The 19,956-nt window shown below is 21.4% G+C and overlaps 3 protein-coding genes across 3 annotated transcripts; 1 reads left to right on the top strand and 2 right to left on the bottom strand.

Annotated features, from left to right (window-relative positions):
- Window positions 1-1,109: 1,109 nt before the first annotated feature.
- Window positions 1,110-9,356, bottom strand: LOC122714767 (protein transport protein Sec24C). Its single transcript, XM_043936836.1, has 18 exons — window positions 9,236-9,356; window positions 8,385-8,653; window positions 8,189-8,313; window positions 7,995-8,100; window positions 5,012-5,997; window positions 4,813-4,935; window positions 4,556-4,735; window positions 4,285-4,480; window positions 4,094-4,209; window positions 3,615-4,025; window positions 3,372-3,498; window positions 3,129-3,289; window positions 2,865-3,044; window positions 2,563-2,764; window positions 2,298-2,492; window positions 2,029-2,220; window positions 1,760-1,953; window positions 1,110-1,689 (listed from the first exon to the last, which is right to left on the bottom strand). Exons 2-18 carry the CDS (start codon window positions 8,644-8,646, stop codon window positions 1,546-1,548), a joined length of 3,900 nt encoding a protein of 1,299 aa, XP_043792771.1. The 5' UTR covers window positions 8,647-8,653; window positions 9,236-9,356; the 3' UTR covers window positions 1,110-1,545.
- Window positions 9,357-9,674: 318 nt separating this feature from the next.
- LOC122720994 lies at window positions 9,675-10,984 on the bottom strand. The gene is made up of 4 exons (XM_043948200.1): window positions 10,915-10,984; window positions 10,158-10,754; window positions 9,808-10,067; window positions 9,675-9,710 (listed from the first exon to the last, which is right to left on the bottom strand). Exons 1-4 carry the CDS (start codon window positions 10,982-10,984, stop codon window positions 9,675-9,677), a joined length of 963 nt encoding a protein of 320 aa, XP_043804135.1.
- Window positions 10,985-14,317: 3,333 nt separating this feature from the next.
- LOC122713045 (steroid receptor RNA activator 1-like) lies at window positions 14,318-15,537 on the top strand. Its single transcript, XM_043933219.1, has 3 exons — window positions 14,318-14,467; window positions 14,671-15,153; window positions 15,279-15,537. The coding sequence occupies exons 1-3, from the start codon at window positions 14,449-14,451 to the stop codon at window positions 15,473-15,475; spliced, it is 699 nt and encodes a 232-aa protein (XP_043789154.1). The 5' UTR covers window positions 14,318-14,448; the 3' UTR covers window positions 15,476-15,537.
- The last annotated feature ends 4,419 nt before the right edge of the window (window positions 15,538-19,956 follow it).

Here is a 19,956-nt window from a genome sequence, read left to right as displayed (position 1 = left end):
AAATATTCAAAATAATATTAAAGATTTAAAATTGATATTCATATTTAAAATATTTACATTTAATAAAAATAACATAAATAAAACATTTTTAAATAAAACTATAATTTTTAATAAGCTAAATAAAAATATACAAAGAATAATGTTAAATAAGTGAGGTTAAACACTTTCGTAATTTCATAAAAAAACGTTGCTAAGAAAAGACTTTTGAAGAGAATTAACATTAAAATTATTATAATTATTGAAAAATATTATAAGTATTTAAAATATATGTAATGTATATTAATATTTTATAATGATGTATCATTTTTATTATGTAAAAATTTTATAATATTTCTTATAAATGTTGTTAATTTATAACTTATAATATTATTAATTTATAATATTTTAATGGAAAAACTATGTAATATGATATATTATTAATATTATTAAATCAGTGCATTATGTATTATACTATTATGTTTGAATAAGATATATTTGAATTAAATTAAATTTTGTCTTTAAATTTTACTAAATAATTATGTTATGTGAAATAAAAAAATTAATCAAATATAATTATAAAACAAATTTATATTATATTACAAATATTTATATATATTGCATATTTTAATAATTATATACATTGTATTATGTAATATTTCATTAATTCATTTCTATTTAAAAAATATATATATATCATAAATATAATTACATATATGTTATAAGCCTATATATATAATGATTGAATTAAAATTTATATTAAAGTAAAAATCTAAAAAATGTTATTAATTTATTTTCATCAATGATTTGAATAGATTATGTAAAATAGATTGTATATGAAGTAATGAAAAAAATTTTCTTTTCAAATTTCTATTTTTTTTATAAATATTTGAATATTAAATTTATTTAAATGATTAAATAATGAAATTAAATGCAATGATAATGTGAAATTTATTTATCATAACTCATAATATGTTTAAAAATAAAAATCAAAATATAATAAAAAATATTATATAACCATTTCACATATTCTAAAATATAAAACAATTTTGAGATTATAAAATATAATATACTAAAATAATATTAACTTATAAATAGTTTTCATTATGGTATTATTCAATTAATACAAGATATTGTTTTAATATATAAATTTATAATGATTTAATACATTTTTATTATTTAATTTAACATAATAATAACATTAATGAGCTAGTTAAAATAAAATGTAATAATACAAGTTTACGTTTACAATGTATAAATCACTGTACGAGTGCATTCTGATGTTTCCTGTTACATGTACCATTCTTTCTCGCGGAATGATTAGTTATTTCATAAAGTTTATTTTTTTATAGGTACCATGTTATAAATATATGTTATTTTCGTTTTCATATTTTTTTTCATATTTTTTCATAGTCATATGAATGTACACATAATCTATGATTCTCATTGAGCTTTAAGTGAATTTCATTTTAATAATCTAACTGATTTTGGACATAACATGACAACAGTCACAAACATGTAGCAAGCTAGGATTACAACATAAGGTAACTGATTGCTGTAAGATTCATTTTATTGGCTAAGAAGTGTTCTTATTTCTTTGTGCATATGGCAAAGGAAATCAACATAACTTGGACTTCCATCGTTTTCTCTATCTTCAATCAAGAAATGACGTAATACAATTTCTAGTTTTTCACGTTGTCTTATTATAGTTAACTGAAAGATGTAATAAAACATAAATTTCATGAAATTTTTAATGCATTTCATATTTTTTCAATTTACTTACCCTCATACAACGATGCCTTTCCATACGTACGCGATTAATGATATCAGAAATTCGTTTATTTAATGGAGTATCTAATACTGGCAGTGCAGTACAGTCTGTATCAATTTGAACTATTGATGGAACACCAAATACTGCTTGTACCCATTGTGGAGAAAGTGCCAGGCCTAACCATAAAAACATATGGATACTATTTTCTAAAATAAAAAATACAAAACAAATATGAATATGATTTAAAATTTTTTAAAATGGAATAAGAAATAATATTATACCAAGTAAGTACGCGCCATCATCAGTGAATTTATCAATAGAACAACGTAACATTTGTGGTAATTCTGTATCTTGTAAATCAACATCATGTAAAGGAAGTAATCTCGGATAAATATACACAACTGATATAGAAATTGGCATAGTTGCAACTGCTTGCATAACAAAAGCTCTATCATCAATAGACATATCAGCACCTGAAAAATTGAATTTATAGTGTTGGCCACATTGTAGAATAAAAAACTAGAAAATAATTAAAAATAAAATTATATACCTCCAGATAATGCATCACTTTTTAATAATGAATTAATGTAAAGTGGAAGCAATTTCATACATTCTGGTAATATTAATTGGCCAGCATTAGATGGTGAAGCACAATGTTTTCGATATGCAGCTAATATATTTGCACATCTTGCAATTAAATTATCTTTTACAGTTTTTGGAGTTGATTCAATTAATTTAAAAACACCTAAAAAAATTTTAATTGAATAATACTTGATGAGATAAATTTTTAATGAAATAAATATGAATTATTCTACTTTGTTTCGAGAAATAATTTATGATTGCGTCTAAATCACATGCACGGTATAATTCTGCCATTTGAGATGATGTTTTTAAACTAAGATTAATAATACGCAATCTTCTAATTCCACTGCATGAAGTGTACAATAAAGCTGCTTGAATATATACACCTTCATCATCTGTTAATTTATCATCATGCTTTACTTCTATAGCAATAGCCTAAAATATTAAATTAACAATTTTTATTATATCTTTAATACATGATAAAATAAAAAAATCAAATTATTTTATAATTATATAATGCAAATAAAATTTTTACCTTATTACAATCTATACTAGCCAATTCCATATCTGTAGTGTTTGACATAAAGAAGTGACCAAAAAAATCAGTTGCTCGAACACCAGTAGATGTACGTACGCGCATAATAGCATCAAATGCAATTGGTCTACTAATGTTATTAATAACATCCGAAATTAAACGATCACCATCTATATCAGCCTAAAGAATTAAAAAAAAATTCTAATATGATATATGTATATATTTTATTTACACTATAATAATAATTAATTTTATCTTTATTACCTGAAAATAAGTATATTTATAAACTTCTCCACCAGTCAACCTAGCTATTTGTCCTATTGTCGCAATATCCACATATGAATTATTGAAAACAAACAAATCTACGGAACATCCCATGCCCACACATTCCTGACCTAGATTATTATAAATGTTATTTTGCGGAGCTGAAAAGATAGATTAACTTGAAAATATTTATTATTATTATTACTTAAAAAATATCTATTAATTTAAAAATAAAAAATTTACCTAATACGGTTTTTTCTTTTTCTGTACCAAGAATTTTCCGATCATCACGATTTTTTAGTTTACCAGGTGCATCAGCAATAGGTAAAGAAGAATGGAAAACCATTAATTTTCCAGCACAATCTGAAGCCTTAATTATTCAATTAAAATTATAATTAGTCCATATAAGATTAAGATTTTTTTATTTTATGTTATTTATTATAATATTTATTATTATAAGATTACGTTATTTATTAAAAAAAATACCTTTAATGCTTCTAATCCAGCCTGTATGGCTGGTGCAAGGATTGTTTCTGTTTCACGTGTATCTGCAAACATTGCTGGTATTTGTGTCATTAAACTGTCAATAACAGATTCACTTTCTTCAACATCGCATAAAAATCCATCAAGAAGTGGCATAAAAACATCTTGTACATCTCCCACAACCATCATTTGTGGTTGAGCGAGACAAGAATTAATATTGTAAAAGTGCACTGTATTATTATATGTTATAAATCCTACTTTCATGTTTGTTTTTGATTGACCAGCATCAACAGGTAAATGTCGCAAAATTGATTTCATTTGCATACAAAGTAAATTAACTAAACCAGATTTAACTGTGTTGTATGATACATCGATCACGAACACAATAGCTGGTGGTTTTGGAAAAGTATTGCTCTAAAATAAATATTTTCAAAATAAATATTATTAAAATTAAATACTTTTTAAATTTTTTTTTATCTTACTCTGCAATAATCCTTAGTAGCAATATATTCATATGTTCCTAACATTAATTCTGGTCTTTCGTAACGATCCATACGTTGACCAGTATGATCCAAATGTTGAAAATATTCTGCTGGAACTACATTAAAAACAAAAAAAAAAAAAAAAATAATAATTGTACAAAACAAAAAAACTTAAAAAAATAAATTCATACCCTCAGTTGTTGCTTTACAAAACATGCATTGAAATCTTCTGCCTGCATCAATAAATTGCATAAATGGACTCATATATGCTTTACATCGTACACAACGCACTGGACCAATTTCACCCATATCTACAATAGGTGGTTCATATTCTCCTTCTGCTATACGAGCCATTGGACTTATTATTAGACCAAATGGAACATTCGTCTAAAAATACAAATTATTTTAAAGAATATACAAAATTAAACTAAATAATTTGATATATTTGATTATTCAATGTACTTGTTTTATAATATCTGCTGTGGTAGGAACAGTATACATAGTAGATCTAATATATCTAGGAGATGCATTTCCTTGATCTTGCGTTACAAATTTAGTGGTTACTAATGGTGGAACCAAACCCTTTTGATTAGTTATAAATACACCACCTCTTGCGCGTTGATCATCTTGAATTACTTGAATCTTTGAAAATATATTTAAAATTAATCTAAAGAACCAAATCAAATTATAATAAGTTGTAATTTTGAATTATTTCTTACTGGACTTGGCATTTGTTCAGGATCTAAGCGTCTAGTTTGTTGCGGTTGCATGCCTGATTGATATCTACCTGTTACACTTGGTGTACCACCTTGATATGAACTTCTTTGAGCATTATATATATCCTATATAAAATAAAAAAAAAAAATTTATAATATGATTGATTATGATAAATTTATAATTGTTATTTTTCAAATATACATTATTATAGCCTTGATATCCTGTATGTTGATAGTTTGGCATTGCACTGGTTGGACTACGACTGATTCCTGCAGGATTTGCTATATGTTGTCCTTGTATTGGTGGTCCAGATGTATATGATCTTTGACCAGATTGTGATAAAGTTGCACCAGAATTTATCATTTGTCCTGCTGATTGACCAGGTAATGGAGGCATTTGTGAACCAGGTAAATTTTGTGGTCCTAACATTGGTGGTCTATTAAATCCTTGTTGATTCATTAATGAAGATTGAGCAACATTTTGTTGACCAGACATTGGGGATGGATGTATATTTTGTTGATTTGTTAATGGAGGACCAGATAAATTAGAGATAGGCATATTTTGCGGTTCTGGAAAAGAATGACCAGGCTTTTGGTGTCCTTGTAATGAAGAATAATGCTGTCCTGGTAATGATGGTGTAGAAAGTGAAGGTCCAGATAAATTTTGTTGAGTTTGTAATAGTGGATTTGACAAACTCTGTTTTGATAGTGATGGTCCAATTAAATTTTGCCCATGTGTTCCTTGCATAAGCATATCTTTATGTGTTTGTTGATTTGATAATGGAGGCCCTGATAAATTTGGTTGTCCCGATATTATTGGATTAGAAAAATTTTGTCCAGGTAAAGATGAAGTAGAAGATACATTTTGTTGTCCTTGTAATAGTGCAACTTTAGATCTTTGTCCTATTGGTGGCCTAGGAAAATTTGATTGTTCAGATGTGTCAGTAACATTCAATTGACCACCAGATTGATGTTGATTTGAAGGTATTCCTGCATTGAACACTTGTTCAGTTGGTAAAGTTGGTCCAGGATAATAGTTGCCAGAAGTAGTTCCTGTAGAATGTCCTGAAAATGGAAGACCAGTAAGCTGTGGTGTAGAAGTTTTCAAAGTTGTCTTCTGCTCTTGTACATTTGTCCCAGAAATAGGTGGTCCAGATTTTCCACCAGGATCAGTTTGTCCTGTTGAACCTATTAAAATAAAATAAATTTAATTTCTTATTGATTATCAATCTTATTGATCTTATTAATTATTATTAAATCTTTAAATCCCCAGTAAATTCATTAGTCTTCATTTTACTAATTTTAATAATTTTAAAAAATTTTAAATAATTTTTAAAAATTTCATTTTAAACAATTTTTTTTTCGTATATAATCAATGGTCGATTATTTATAAAAAAACTTTTTGTACTATATATTAAATTCTGCCTACATATTTCCATAACAGTGTATGTGATAGTATATAATGACAGCAATCTTCATATCAAAATGTAAAAATAAAATATAAAAAAATTTTTGAGCGATCGAAATTGACTAAAATTATAATAATAGAAATATTATAATCAATTTTATATATTTTTATATATCAATTTTTCCATAATTATATGTATATTGTATGTATATATCTTTTATATTTTATATCTTATTAAATATTAAATATCAACTATCTTGAATTACGTTAAATTATTATTATTCGCAGCGAAAAATATTTTGGTGATTATTAAATAATTTTAAGAGGTATATACTAGCTTATTAATTTTTTATAGGTTTTTATATTAAGAACATATAAAGATCAATTTTCATTTTTTAAATAAAACTATATATTTTTTATGCATTAATCAATGCAGTTTTTAATTGTCTATAATGTTGAAAAAAAATTATTATGAAATATTTTGATATAAATATTATTAAAATATTGATATTAAAAATTTGATATAATATTGTTAAAACTTTCTATCCTTTGTAAATGTAATCTCATCCATGAACATGATATTTTTTAAAAAATCAACATCTTCAAAGAAAATTTATTCAGAAAATTTTACACAATAATAAAAATTATTATGAGCTATATATATATATATAATTTTTAAATTTTAAAAAAGTAATATATGTGAAATTTATGCTTATAAAATATATGTATAATATTCATTTAATTAATTCTAGATTGTCTTTCAATTTTACTACAACTCAAAGATGGATTTAATATAACTGTAGCTAAAACTGCAATTTCATTATTCATTTAGATTGTTTGTCATTCTTATATCGAAGAAATTTTTCGTGATAATTCCTCCAATTGAAATGAAAATCATTTAAAAACATTAAAGTTCGACGATATGGATGATTTTTATCAAAACAATACAATCATTCTACATGTGACGCATTTTTTGAATTTCAAAAAAAATTGATAACATATCTAATTTCTTCTTTAGTGTATTTCATTTTTACAATTATTCATCAGTTAAATGTCTGTATCAAGATAATAATAGAACTTCTCAAATGTTTATATTTCATAATGCTGTAAATCATATTTTTATTGCAATAATATTGGTATAAAAATCATTAGTGAGTTTTTTTAACATTTATATCAAAATATCTTCTTTCTAAATTAATTTATTTAAATTTATTTTCTAAACTAATTTTTCATATATGAGTTAATACAAAATTAAAAACTGTATATATGATTGGTATATAAAAAAAATATATGATTATGTTTAAAAAAATGAAAATTGATATATCCTTAATATATCCATCTTCAAAAAAACTAATAAAAATAATAACATAGTAATAACAGTATGTTCACTTTTTGAAACCATTTAACATTTTTTTGTCCATCAAAACATTTCTTGTGAATAATAATGATGTAATTCAAGATGATAATATTTAATAAGACACTTTATATATATATATATATATATATATATGCATTATAAAAAAATTGTAAAAAATCTGATTTTTTAAATAAATAATTTTTTGATTTTTATTTATTCATATATATTACTTATAGTAGATATCATCTTAATGTATTTATATATAAATAGTACTAAAAATTTTTGTAAATAAATTTAAAATTAAAGTTAATTATATATATAAGAAAGAAGAAATCAAAATACAACATATTTCAAGCTTTAAAATTAAAAACTAATCAATTAATTAACATTATAGTTTTAATGAAATTCTTTTATTCTTACCACTCCCTGATAATATTTCTAATGCATTATTAAAGCCATTTACATTTGAAGGTGTAGGTATTGTAGGACTACTTTTTCCAGGTAAAGGTGGTGGTGGAAAATTTTGCTATAATATACAATGTGAATTAATGCATCAAATAATTTATAACTATATATTATAAATATATTTAATATATATAAATATACACAATTACCACTGATGGTGGTCTTTGTTGATCCCCCAAAGATATATTTGACATTTGATTAATTATATTATTTTGACTTGTTGTAGGTGGCATTATATGTGGATTGTTTGCAGATAATTCAAATTGAGTATTTCCTAAATAAAAAATATATTATTATAAATATGAGAATATTTTTTAAAACAAAAATGAAAATATATTATATTACCTTGTGTTTGTATATTATTCATATAATATGGTGTTTGAGACTGATGTAAATTAGAAAGGGGAGATCCTTGGATTGATTTTTGAGAAGTATATACTTGAGAATTTATTGGAGGCCCTTTTAATAAATTTGATGGAATATTAGAATTTACTTCTCCATAAGAAGATGAAGTCGGTGGAACAGGAAAATAACTAGGTTGTTGTTGTTGTTGTTGTTGTGATTGTTGTTGCTGTTGTGACTGTTGCTGTATATATTGTGGATTCATTTTTATCCTAAAAAAAAAAACAATACATTATTTTAATTTTTTTTTATGTAATTTTAATTAAATTAAATTTTCAATAATAAATGTGTACAAAATAAATTTATATTTATATTTTCAATAAAAATATATAGTTTTAAAATTAAATTAAATAATTCTAATACTAAATTTTTTAATTTCATTAAAAAAAACACACCCACAAATTATATTTATTAAAAATAACAAGTATATTTATTGAGAAACATAATTTTAATTCATAAACTGAAGTTGCGCACAAATATAAATCATATATTCGATAGCGTAATTATAAATTTATGTAAATTAGAAATAGAAGTTCAAAATATGCTACATATTGACAGACGTAAGATAACCTATACATATTAAGGATATGATTATTGTACACAATATTAATCCTTAATTTTACGTGAATTTTATGCTTTAATTACTTAAAAATTTTTGTTTTATATAATAAATTACTAATAAATATTAGTTTAGAATAGTAAAATAAAATAAGCCATTTTGCACACAGTAATACTTCTAAACGAGGTACTCGATGAGTAATTTGCAAAATGCTTATGAAATTTAAACTACTTACGTTGTGTCATTAAACGCATTTGAACCATAACAAAAGTTAATATTTCCACAAATGTTTACACTAAATGAAGAAAATGTATTTCGCTGCAATAGTGATTGCTGCCGATGCCACGTAAGGTGGCATTGCGCATGCGCTTAATGCACGCTGACGGGACACGTCATAATAAAAAATTAGAGCATTATAAAAGGTAAATTTAAATAGAAATATAAATTTATTTTATTTTAGCATATATTTATTATTATAATAAAATTAGTAAAAGAGAACAAAATATGAGCAATCTATAATTAATAAATTATTTACATTTATTTTACATAAAATATTGTTTTTTGTAATTTTATTGCTAATCGGTTGGTATTTATATAAGCACAATATTTAAAAAAATTACAAGATCATTATACTTATAAATAAAATGATAAGTTCGAATATTTGATAAGTAAATTTAAGGAATATCCTTATTTGATTCTGCATAACTATACTGCAATATTAAAATATACAATAAATATTTACATAAATATATACACAAATAAATACACATGCAATAAATATATATACAAATAATATTTTTAAATTACCTTTAGAGTTAAATTGCGATATGAATGAATTAAATAAATAACTTTAATTAAATTAATGATACTCCATACAAAACTAAGTATTACATCAACCATGTAAAGTCGATTGTTAATATGTATATATATAATACACATATCTAAACAAATATATGCAATATATATTATTGATAAAACATTAAATCTAAAGTTATATGATTCATTTAAAAGTGATATCGTTTTGCATAATTCGAATTGTACACACTTTAATAAGTTGTATCTGGAAGCTAAATATTAATATAAATAATTTGTCTCAAAATAAAATTATTTATAAAGATTTATTAAAAACTTAAATTTATCAAGATTTAAAAACATACTATTATTTATATTAGATGTCTCGGAGATAGAAATGAAAGTTTTTCCTTTTGTAATAATATTTAGCATTGTGTTTATCTCTATAAATCTAATTTTAATTTTATTCATAAAAATGGCAAAAGTACATATTATAATAACATTAACAAAATCAGGTATTCGATCAAATATCCACATTAAGACATATAAAAAATTTGCATTATTGTCTAATAATCCATAATAATCTATTAAATTACATGTTATTACTATAAATATCACATTAATAATTCTAACAATATCATTTTTCATACATAATGTATGATCAATCTCTATATTTAAGAATTTTAAATTTTTATCAATGTTATTTATATATTTGAATGCTCTTCTTATTTTTAAACTCTGAAGCATACTTGAAATTATTATCAAAGAAAACAAAAATAAGTTTAGGACAAATCGAAATTTTCTAAGTACAAATGTGTCATTTATAAGAAAAAGTTTTTGCATTATATCAACCATATAATAAAATTGTAAATAAAAACGAAGACTCGCATAGGATATTATTAATATAGATATATAAATGTAATTTATACATGAAGTTTTGGAAAATTTTATAGGATATAAACCTGTAAAAAGAAAAAGATTTAAAATCGAATATTATAATAAAAATGTGATCGAATGTTATAATTAAATTAATAATAAAAAATATAAATTTTTATTATTCAATTATTCACTTATTTACTATGTTATTATATCATAATTTTTATTATTTATTTAATATTTTACCTAAAAGTTTTATTATACTCAGTAATAACCAAGATTCTTCGTAAATATTGGAAGGATGAAATAATTTCATGACTATGCCTTTTCACGATAATAATTATAACTAAATTTAAACGGAATTTCATATTATGTTATATTTCATGCATTAAATTTATCAATAATTTTACTTGCATGTTAGTTAATATTGAATAATTAATTAGAAACTTTACATGCAATTTGTGACAAATATACATTTATAATTGCGTATAAATATTTATCTTCTCTATATTATATTTTTTATTACAAATACAATATACAAATTATACAAATATTATAAAAATATTATGTATTAAAATATTATGTATTAATACAATTAATACATAATTGACTTATTTAATTACTTTATTATATTTTATTATAATTATTTTAATATCATTATATTTTAATAGTATATTTTAATAGTATATTTTAATGAAATTAATTATATTATGACGCTTTTATGTTTTATATCATGATATAACTGAATGGTTTATATGGTTTTGATTTATTGAATCATAATTAATATATATATAATAATTAATATATATAATAATTAATATATATACTAATTATATTATTATATAATCTAAATTAATTTTATTATTATATAATCTTTAGATGTGACATAATTTTAAATATGATTAATTTGTTGAAGTAAAAATAAAATTATGATATATTTTTTATTTTTAATATATCAATATTTTTATGAAATTAAATAATTTAATTATTATTAAGTTTAAAATACATATTTTATTTTATTTCATAATCTCTTATTTTATTACTTTTAAATAATATTAATTATAATATATATTTTGGGAGTTATAATTTCAAAAAAATTAAATTTTGCAATGTTAAAAATATTCAATTTATTTATTTTCTTATAATTATATATTTTCTTATTTTAATTTAAAGAATAAATTAAAGAATAATAAAGAATAATAAATTAAAGAATAATAAAATAATTTAAAGAATAATAAACAAAATACATAGATTAAATACATAGTCACGTCTAAAGAAAAATTATTTATTTATAATTATATATATATAATTATAATATTTATAATAATACTCAATGATTATTTATAATTATATACAATATATATATATGTAATAATAATATTTAATGATAGTGATCGCTTTGGTTATCATATGAATTATCGAATCATAGCGAAACGTCATTGAGTACTATTGCTATTGTGCGTTTTGCCATATTATTTCATTTTTATATTAAAAATAAAAATGATTATATAGTTTTTCTTGATCCTTTTTTTAGTAGAAAAATTTGTTATATCTCATAGTGTGATTAGATTTTTTTCTATTATTTTCAGTTTTTTAAATAAATTAAAAAATACAGTGAAAAGTTTTCGATATTTAAAAAATTTTTTTTAAATCATTATATTAAACATATTTGGGAGAAAATTCAAAATAATTTCATATCAAGAGTAACTGAATAATAAAAACACAAAATACGTCTAAAGTTGTAATTATTTTTAAAATTGATTTTTTCAAAAATTATATAGATATATAATATATATATAGATTCTAAGAAAATAATAAAAAATGATAAAAAAGATAGCAAGTTGATAGATTTCTGTTGGCAAATATAATGAATATTTCTAAAAATATGTAAGTAGTTTATTGTATTTTGATTGATTTCTTATTTTCGTGAAAATAATTATATTTATAAATTTTTAATTCAAAAACAATTTGTTTGTTTTTATCATATTTATAAATATAAGAGTTCTATAAATAAATTAATATATGGAAAACTAGTTTCTGATTGAAGCACTAAATTTATTAAATTTTTTTTATATATTTTTATAAATTTTTATGTTCAAAATCTGAATGAATGACTTTAATTATTGAAATTTAACGGTTAAAAATTAAAATTATTTATGTATGAATTTTTATATTTCTAAAGATTTTAGTTACATAAGATTATGCCAAATATTTATCCAATTAAATAATAAAAGTACCAATAAACGCCAGAATTAAATTGATTTTTGATTGATTTTAAAGAATCATTCAAATCATATTATTTAATTATTTTCAATTGAATCAATTCAATTGTAATATGATGTAGAGAGAAAGAAAGAGAAAGAAAAAAGAGAGATCAGCAATTAAATTCTAATTTAATCTAATTTTAATTTAATTCTTCTAAATTCTTTTAATTCTAAATTCTAATTTAAATCTAATTCAAAATTCAAATTTAAATGATTGGATGCAAGAAATAGGATATGATATATTTTTTATATAATATATTCTTATATAGTTTATGTAAATATTTATGATAATATATTTTAAATAACAAATAATGATATATTATAATAATTGTATACATAAAATTCTTCAAATAAAAGATAACTTGAATTTGATGCGGGATGATATTTCCATCTTTCAAATGAAAGATAGAATGAAAATCTAATATGGCGTCATATAATTTATAAATATTCCTATATAAATTTCAAACTTTATAATAAATAATATTTGAATAATATGTAAATAATATTTGAATCATTGAATTTTAGTTTATATAAAAATTATCAAAATGATTAAATTTTATTTTAAAACTTATTAATTTTTTTAGATCTTTTAAAATTTTTAATGAATAGAATTCAAAACTATTGAATTTAAAATCCACTTCAAAAACTATTTATTGTATATAATATTTAACAGATTATTTAATTATATAATAATTGATTTTTATCCACAATTCATCCAACGTAGTTACTGCTGGTTGACGATTATTTACAATGTAAATATGAATCAAATTTGATTATAAATATATATGATACAATTACAATTTTTTATTTGAATCAATTTAATATTGGAATAAAAATAATTTATTAAATTTATAATTATTTTTGAACCGTTATGGGGGAAGAATCTATTTTCAATTCAGTTGCTATTTGAAGATAATGAAATTGTTTTTATAAATTAAATAAGTTACTTTTATCAGTTATTTTAAAGATGAACTTCAATCGTTGTCATCTATATATAGATAATGATTTTTTATTGAACAAACTGTGGATATAAACCAATATGGCATCCTAGTAACTGATCAAATAAAAACTTAAAACTTAAAAAACACTAATTTCACATACGAAATCATTTTTGAACCAGTGAACTTAAAATTAATATTTTTGAATTCTATTTGTCAAAAACTATTAGAAAATATAAAAAGAAATTAATAATTTCTAATTTTATAAAATAAAGTTTTATCAATTCAATATATAAAAAAACAATATAATATATCAGTATGATATATCTAATTTATATTTGCTAGTAATAAAGTATCATTTCCTAGTAATTTATATAATCAAAGTTGTTGATCTTGAAATATGTTATGATAATAGGAATATTGTGATTATAAACATATGTTAATATGTTTATGATTGTATTCTATAAGTAAATACGATTATAAATGTCAAATCCAATATTAACATTAATTTTAAAGAAATTTTTTATTATTTATTTATTTTTGCTAATTCATTTAATTTAAATTTGAAAAAATCAAAAATGAGCGAAGAAATGACAAGTAATGTATTTTAGTATAATATATTTATATAATTTACTAATATAGTTAGTAATATATTTATATAATTTTCTATTATAAATTTTTTATATTATATTTTTTATATTTATATTATTATCAATCTGATAATATGTATTATGAAGAAATAAATTTATATTATATTAATACAAAATACTTGAATGTTCTTACATAATTTTATTTTGTAGATCAAAATCTTTCTTTACAAAAAGTTTTATTACCTGGTCATGATCCTGGTTGGAATGATCCTCCGAAATGGGCATATTCTATGGCACAAAGTTCTATAACTCCTACTAAACGAATGTTAAATAAAAGGGTAGCATTTCCTATGACATCTATACAAGCTAAAGATAAAGAATCTTCTTTAAACAAACCATTAAATATGCCACCACCAATACAATCTGCAATTAATTTAACAACAGCATCACATCCTCCATTGTTATGTCCTTCAAACAAAAATAATTTGAAAGGAAAAATGAATGAAATAAATATTAATAAAGAGGAGACATTAAATAATGTCTTGATAAATTTAGAAGCTGTAATTAATGAACATATATCTGAAAAAAATAGTGCTGAAGAAGTAAAAAAGAAATTAGATATATTAAAAACTGCATGGCTTGAAGATAAACTAAACAATATGATATATAAGAATATTTTAGATTTATCTACAGGTTAGTAAAATAAATTAGTAAGTATTATTACTAATTAAATTAAATTACTAATTAAATTAGTAAGTATTATTATATAATATTGTAATTATATTTGAAAATAGAAAAATAATAAAAAATATTTTTAGCTTTACGAGAAGGGAATATTGAAAAAGCTGATGAAATACATATTGCATTAATGATGTATCATGCTAATCTATGTAATACATGGATACCTGGAATTAGACATATTATTTTAGGACTAAAAACCAAAATGAAAAGCTCAAATATTACATATTCTCAAAGTTCAAAATCAAATTTATTATTAACTGAAAAAAACGAATAAGTAGAATTTTTTCAGGAATAACATTTTTATGTATAATGAACATTATTTCTTTGTTTATATAATTTTATATATTAATTAATCTTATTAAAAAAATAGTAAAGAAAACTACGAATATTATCAATATAACAAATTTTATTATAATTGTACAATAAAACTAATTAAATCAATTTCATATAATGTTTATTATATTTTTGACGATTATCAATAACGGAAGTTTGTTATAATATAAACATAATGCATTTTATAATATTTGATATTCAAATAGTAAAAAATTAATTATACATATATACGTATGTTCAATGAAACTGAAAATGTGATTATCATTATTATATATTTCATTAAAATATGTAATTAAATTATAGTATAATTTTTCATGCTAAATTTGATTTAATTTTATATATATATATATTTTTCTGAATATTTAGCACTTTTATATAGCATAAATTTAACAAAAACCGAAAGTCTGTAAATTAAAACATTTGTCAATTTTATTTATATATATACATATATGAGGTGTTAACATATTTGAAACATTTTTCGAGGATCGATTCTAAAAGTAAAAACAAATATAAAAAATTAATATATGTATATACAAAAATATCAGCTAATGTTATTAATGAAGTTATAAGTAATTTAAGTTTGTGTTATAAGCTAAGACAGAGATAGAATAAAATAATTTTATCTCTGTTAGTTATACTATCTCCATTCACTTTGTTTTTGCTTCTCTATATCGAATGTAATAAACTTAAATTGCGTATTATTTAATAAAAAAAGTCTCAACCGATATTTTTATATATCTATGTTTATTTCTATATATATTATTAATTTCTCAATCGATCTTCTAAAATTCTATTTGATGAATAGTATATGTATTAACATCTTATAATTTTAATATAATGATTATAAACCATTTTGTTACGCGCGCGTTTAAATGTAAATGTAAGCAGAAATAAATTATAATGCTAATTAAAATCGATTATTTTATAATCATAAATATTTAATATTATCAATACATATAAAAAATTATATAAATCTTAATTATTGAATATATCAGTAAATTAATGATGATTCATAATTGGAATGGTTCATTGAATTCATCATTTAACGATATCAAGTGAAATAATCAAAAATCGGTTGTGTGTTCAAAAAAATTGAATGTTTTCTTAAATATGGTGAATGAAAATCTTAGAATTAGAACTTAGAACTTTAGAAATTTAATTGGAATCAATTAGAATCGTTTTATTATACATTACACATAATATATGATTTTAAAAGGAAAAATTAAAACATTTTTGAAGGATTATTTTGTGAATACGAATTATTTAATACTCATATTAATTATGTAACATTTTTATTGAATCATGATATGCATGATTAATGCTCTAGTTTATCGAATGTTGCGAATGTTTTCAACGTTTATACATATTCTTTATCATATAAAAAGCAATTTTATTATAATAAATAAGAGAAATGATTGTATGAAAAAAATGACGTGTTTTATATATAAATGAATGCAATTATTTGAAATCCGTGAATATATCGAAGCAAGTTAATTGATTATATTTATCTCAATCAATTAAATGAATATTATTAAAAAAAAATATCTATCAAAAGTTTCATGAACATAATTAATATTTTATTAATCATGATTTAGTCTTTTTTCATTGCAAAATTAATTTGATCGAACTAACTATCATTATTATATATTATTTGAAATTATATTTTTCATTATTTTCATTCAATGATCAATAAATGTATATAAAAAAAAAAGTACATTGACACGTATATATAGGACAAAAAATATCCTTAATATTTTTATATCACATGTACGAATGATCAATAGAATTGTTAAAAAATATACGTATGTATTTTTAATTCATCTACGCATGAAAAACATTAAAATAATTTTTTTTCATTGCATCTCATTTTATTTGCTTACGATTGGTACACGGATACGAAAAATGATCAAGTCTTCTTTTATCATAAAAGTTTCTTGTATTTCTCATTTCTCTCTTATGTATATTCACAAAGGACAATTACATCTTATTTAATAACATATTCTTCGTCTAAATGTACTCTTATGTCGATAATAGTCATCGATAGCAATGATCAATTTAAATTATTCTATCACTTATCGTTTATAAATCGCTACTAAACTCTAAGCATACGGTATGTGTACGTGTGTACTTGTATGTATCTGTGTTTTATGTATTTTTTTTCTTATTTGTAAGTGTGCGTGTTGTGTATATGTGTACATGATTTCTCATCGCTCAAAGCACACCCGCGTTTTCGTTTCTTTTTTTTATTTTATTTCTTAATTAATCCACGTTGATTTTATTGTTTCCGCATTTCAGTCGATTATTCGAAATTGAAACACACACCGATCGATGCTTGGCATTTTATCATTTGTCACACTTCTCTTTTTGTTGTCGCCTCTAAACGTAATAACGAGAACTAAAAAACATGGAATAAAAAAAAGAACAATAAAAATAATATAATATAATATAATAATAATAATAATAATATTAATAATAATAGTAATAATAAGTTACATCATTCACGATACGTACATATATGACATAAAACGAAGATCACTCTTCGACGTTAATTAATTTTTTTTGTTTCTTTTTTTTGCGAACTTTCACGTTCACATTTTATTCGCTCGCTGTTGATTGATTTTATTATTCTTCTTTTTTTTTTTAAACATAATTTTTGAAATCGCGAATGAAATTTTTTTCCATTTCATTCATCATTGCTTCGCTATTCCTTTCGCACGTTCGGCTTTTTTGGCGCGATTAAAATTGGCGAAAGGCAGTAAAACGCTTTACAAGAGTAAATATATATATATATATACATATATATATATTATATATATATATATATATATAATATATATAGTATATATATATATAGTATAATAATATATATATATATATATATACATATATATATATTATAAAACTTACATCTTAAACTTATGACCATCTATTTTTATTAAATCATCAATATATTTTTTTCTTCCATTCATCATTTTCTTTTTTTTTTTATTTCATTTAACCTCGCATAAATAAATATTCATAAATACATTTTTTGAGAATCGACGCATGTGGTTTTCTCAATGAATCATTTCGAGCCTCTCTCATCTTCTCTTCCTGTTTTTTCATTATCATTTTTTGTTTTGTCTGTTTGCAGTAATTGATTTTTTTTATTTTATGTGCTTTCGAAACATTATAATTATAATTGAGAAAAAGAGAAAGAGAAAGAGAGACAATGTTTCTCATTATAAATTAGATATAAGCGACCGTGAGTAAAGTTCAACTCGATTTTAGATGAAACAATAAGAGAAAAAAAAAAAATTAATTTTTATTTTTTTTATGTAATTTTTGCTGTAATTTTTTTCATTATAATTTTTAATTTTTTAATTTTTTGTATTTATTGATTAACCATTATTGTTTTGAGAAAAGATCCATTGAGATAATCTTCTGATCTGTGTCGAGACCCGAATTTCGATTTAAAATTCTTTTTCTTTTTTTTTTCTGGGTTCATTATCCAAAAATATATATACACATATGTAATGGGTGTATACGTAGCGCTATGCCCTATTTCGGGGGACCCAGAGAATATCCTTTTGATATTAAAGTGCAAAAATTGTGAGCGATGATTCTTTTTATTATTTTTGCTTTTCGATTGAATTCTTTCGATTTTATTTATTTCTTTTTTTTAATAATGTTAAACAATCTATATGCAAAAACTCATATGTATTTGTTTATACATGTATATATAAGATAAATATAAATACGTAATGTATATCTCACGATTTTCGCACTTTAAGTATAATATGCTCATTACACTCTATCATTTTATTGATTTTTTTTCCTTTCATTCGCCTTCCTTTCATTCTCTGTCTAACTGCGCATTACAAAGTATTATTTATCGTTTAATTTATCGTTACTTTAATTCATTTTATTTTTTATTTTATTTTATCAATTCTTATCAATCAATTACCTATTGTATTCTGGCTTCATAAGGCGGACATGTGGTTTTATTAGATTTTTATTCTTATTTTTTGTTTTATTATTATTATTATTATTATTATTATTATTATTATTATTATTATTATTATTATTATTATTGTTATTATTATTATTATTATTATTCATTTCACAAGACAGATATACATCAAGTATATTTGTTGCAATTAATATTTATCTGTTTGCTTCTCTGTAATTTGTTTTGCATTTGTTATTACATCTATTATGTTACGCTTGCTATAAACTATTTAAAAAATTTGTTCTCCTTCGTTTAGCTTCAACTCCCCCCTCCCTTCTTATATTTAATCTCTACATACTCTCATATTTTCTCCGCTTCCTCTTCTTTTTTTTTTTTTGTAAATTTTTTTATAGGTTTTTTCGTACAAAACAAAATGGCATCTTTTTGGTATTGGAAGAAAAAATACAGTTTTCAACCTCTTTCTTTCTTTC

This window comes from Apis laboriosa, unplaced genomic scaffold (assembly GCF_014066325.1).
Source record: "Apis laboriosa isolate Shangri-la unplaced genomic scaffold, ASM1406632v1 scaffold104_cov149, whole genome shotgun sequence".
NCBI classification, from domain to species: Eukaryota; Metazoa; Arthropoda; class Insecta; order Hymenoptera; family Apidae; genus Apis; species Apis laboriosa.
This window is presented reverse-complemented; position numbering and strand designations above follow the sequence as displayed.

Coding starts and splice junctions, on each gene's coding strand:
- LOC122720994 (XM_043948200.1), bottom strand. CDS start 10,984: ATGAAATTATTTCATCCTTCCAATATTTACGAAGAATCTTGGTTATTA. Junction 10,755..10,914: donor GAGTATAATAAAACTTTTAG/GTAAAATATTAA, acceptor TTCTTTTTACAG/GTTTATATCCTATAAAATTT. Junction 10,068..10,157: donor GACATCTAATATAAATAATA/GTATGTTTTTAA, acceptor ATTAATATTTAG/CTTCCAGATACAACTTATTA.
- LOC122713045 (XM_043933219.1), top strand. Junction 15,154..15,278: donor TATTTTAGATTTATCTACAG/GTTAGTAAAATA, acceptor AAATATTTTTAG/CTTTACGAGAAGGGAATATT.
- LOC122714767 (XM_043936836.1), bottom strand. CDS start 8,646: ATGAATCCACAATATATACAGCAACAGTCACAACAGCAACAACAATCA. Junction 4,210..4,284: donor TTGTAAAGCAACAACTGAGG/GTATGAATTTAT, acceptor TTTTTAATGTAG/TTCCAGCAGAATATTTTCAA. Junction 1,690..1,759: donor AAAGGCATCGTTGTATGAGG/GTAAGTAAATTG, acceptor TACATCTTTCAG/TTAACTATAATAAGACAACG.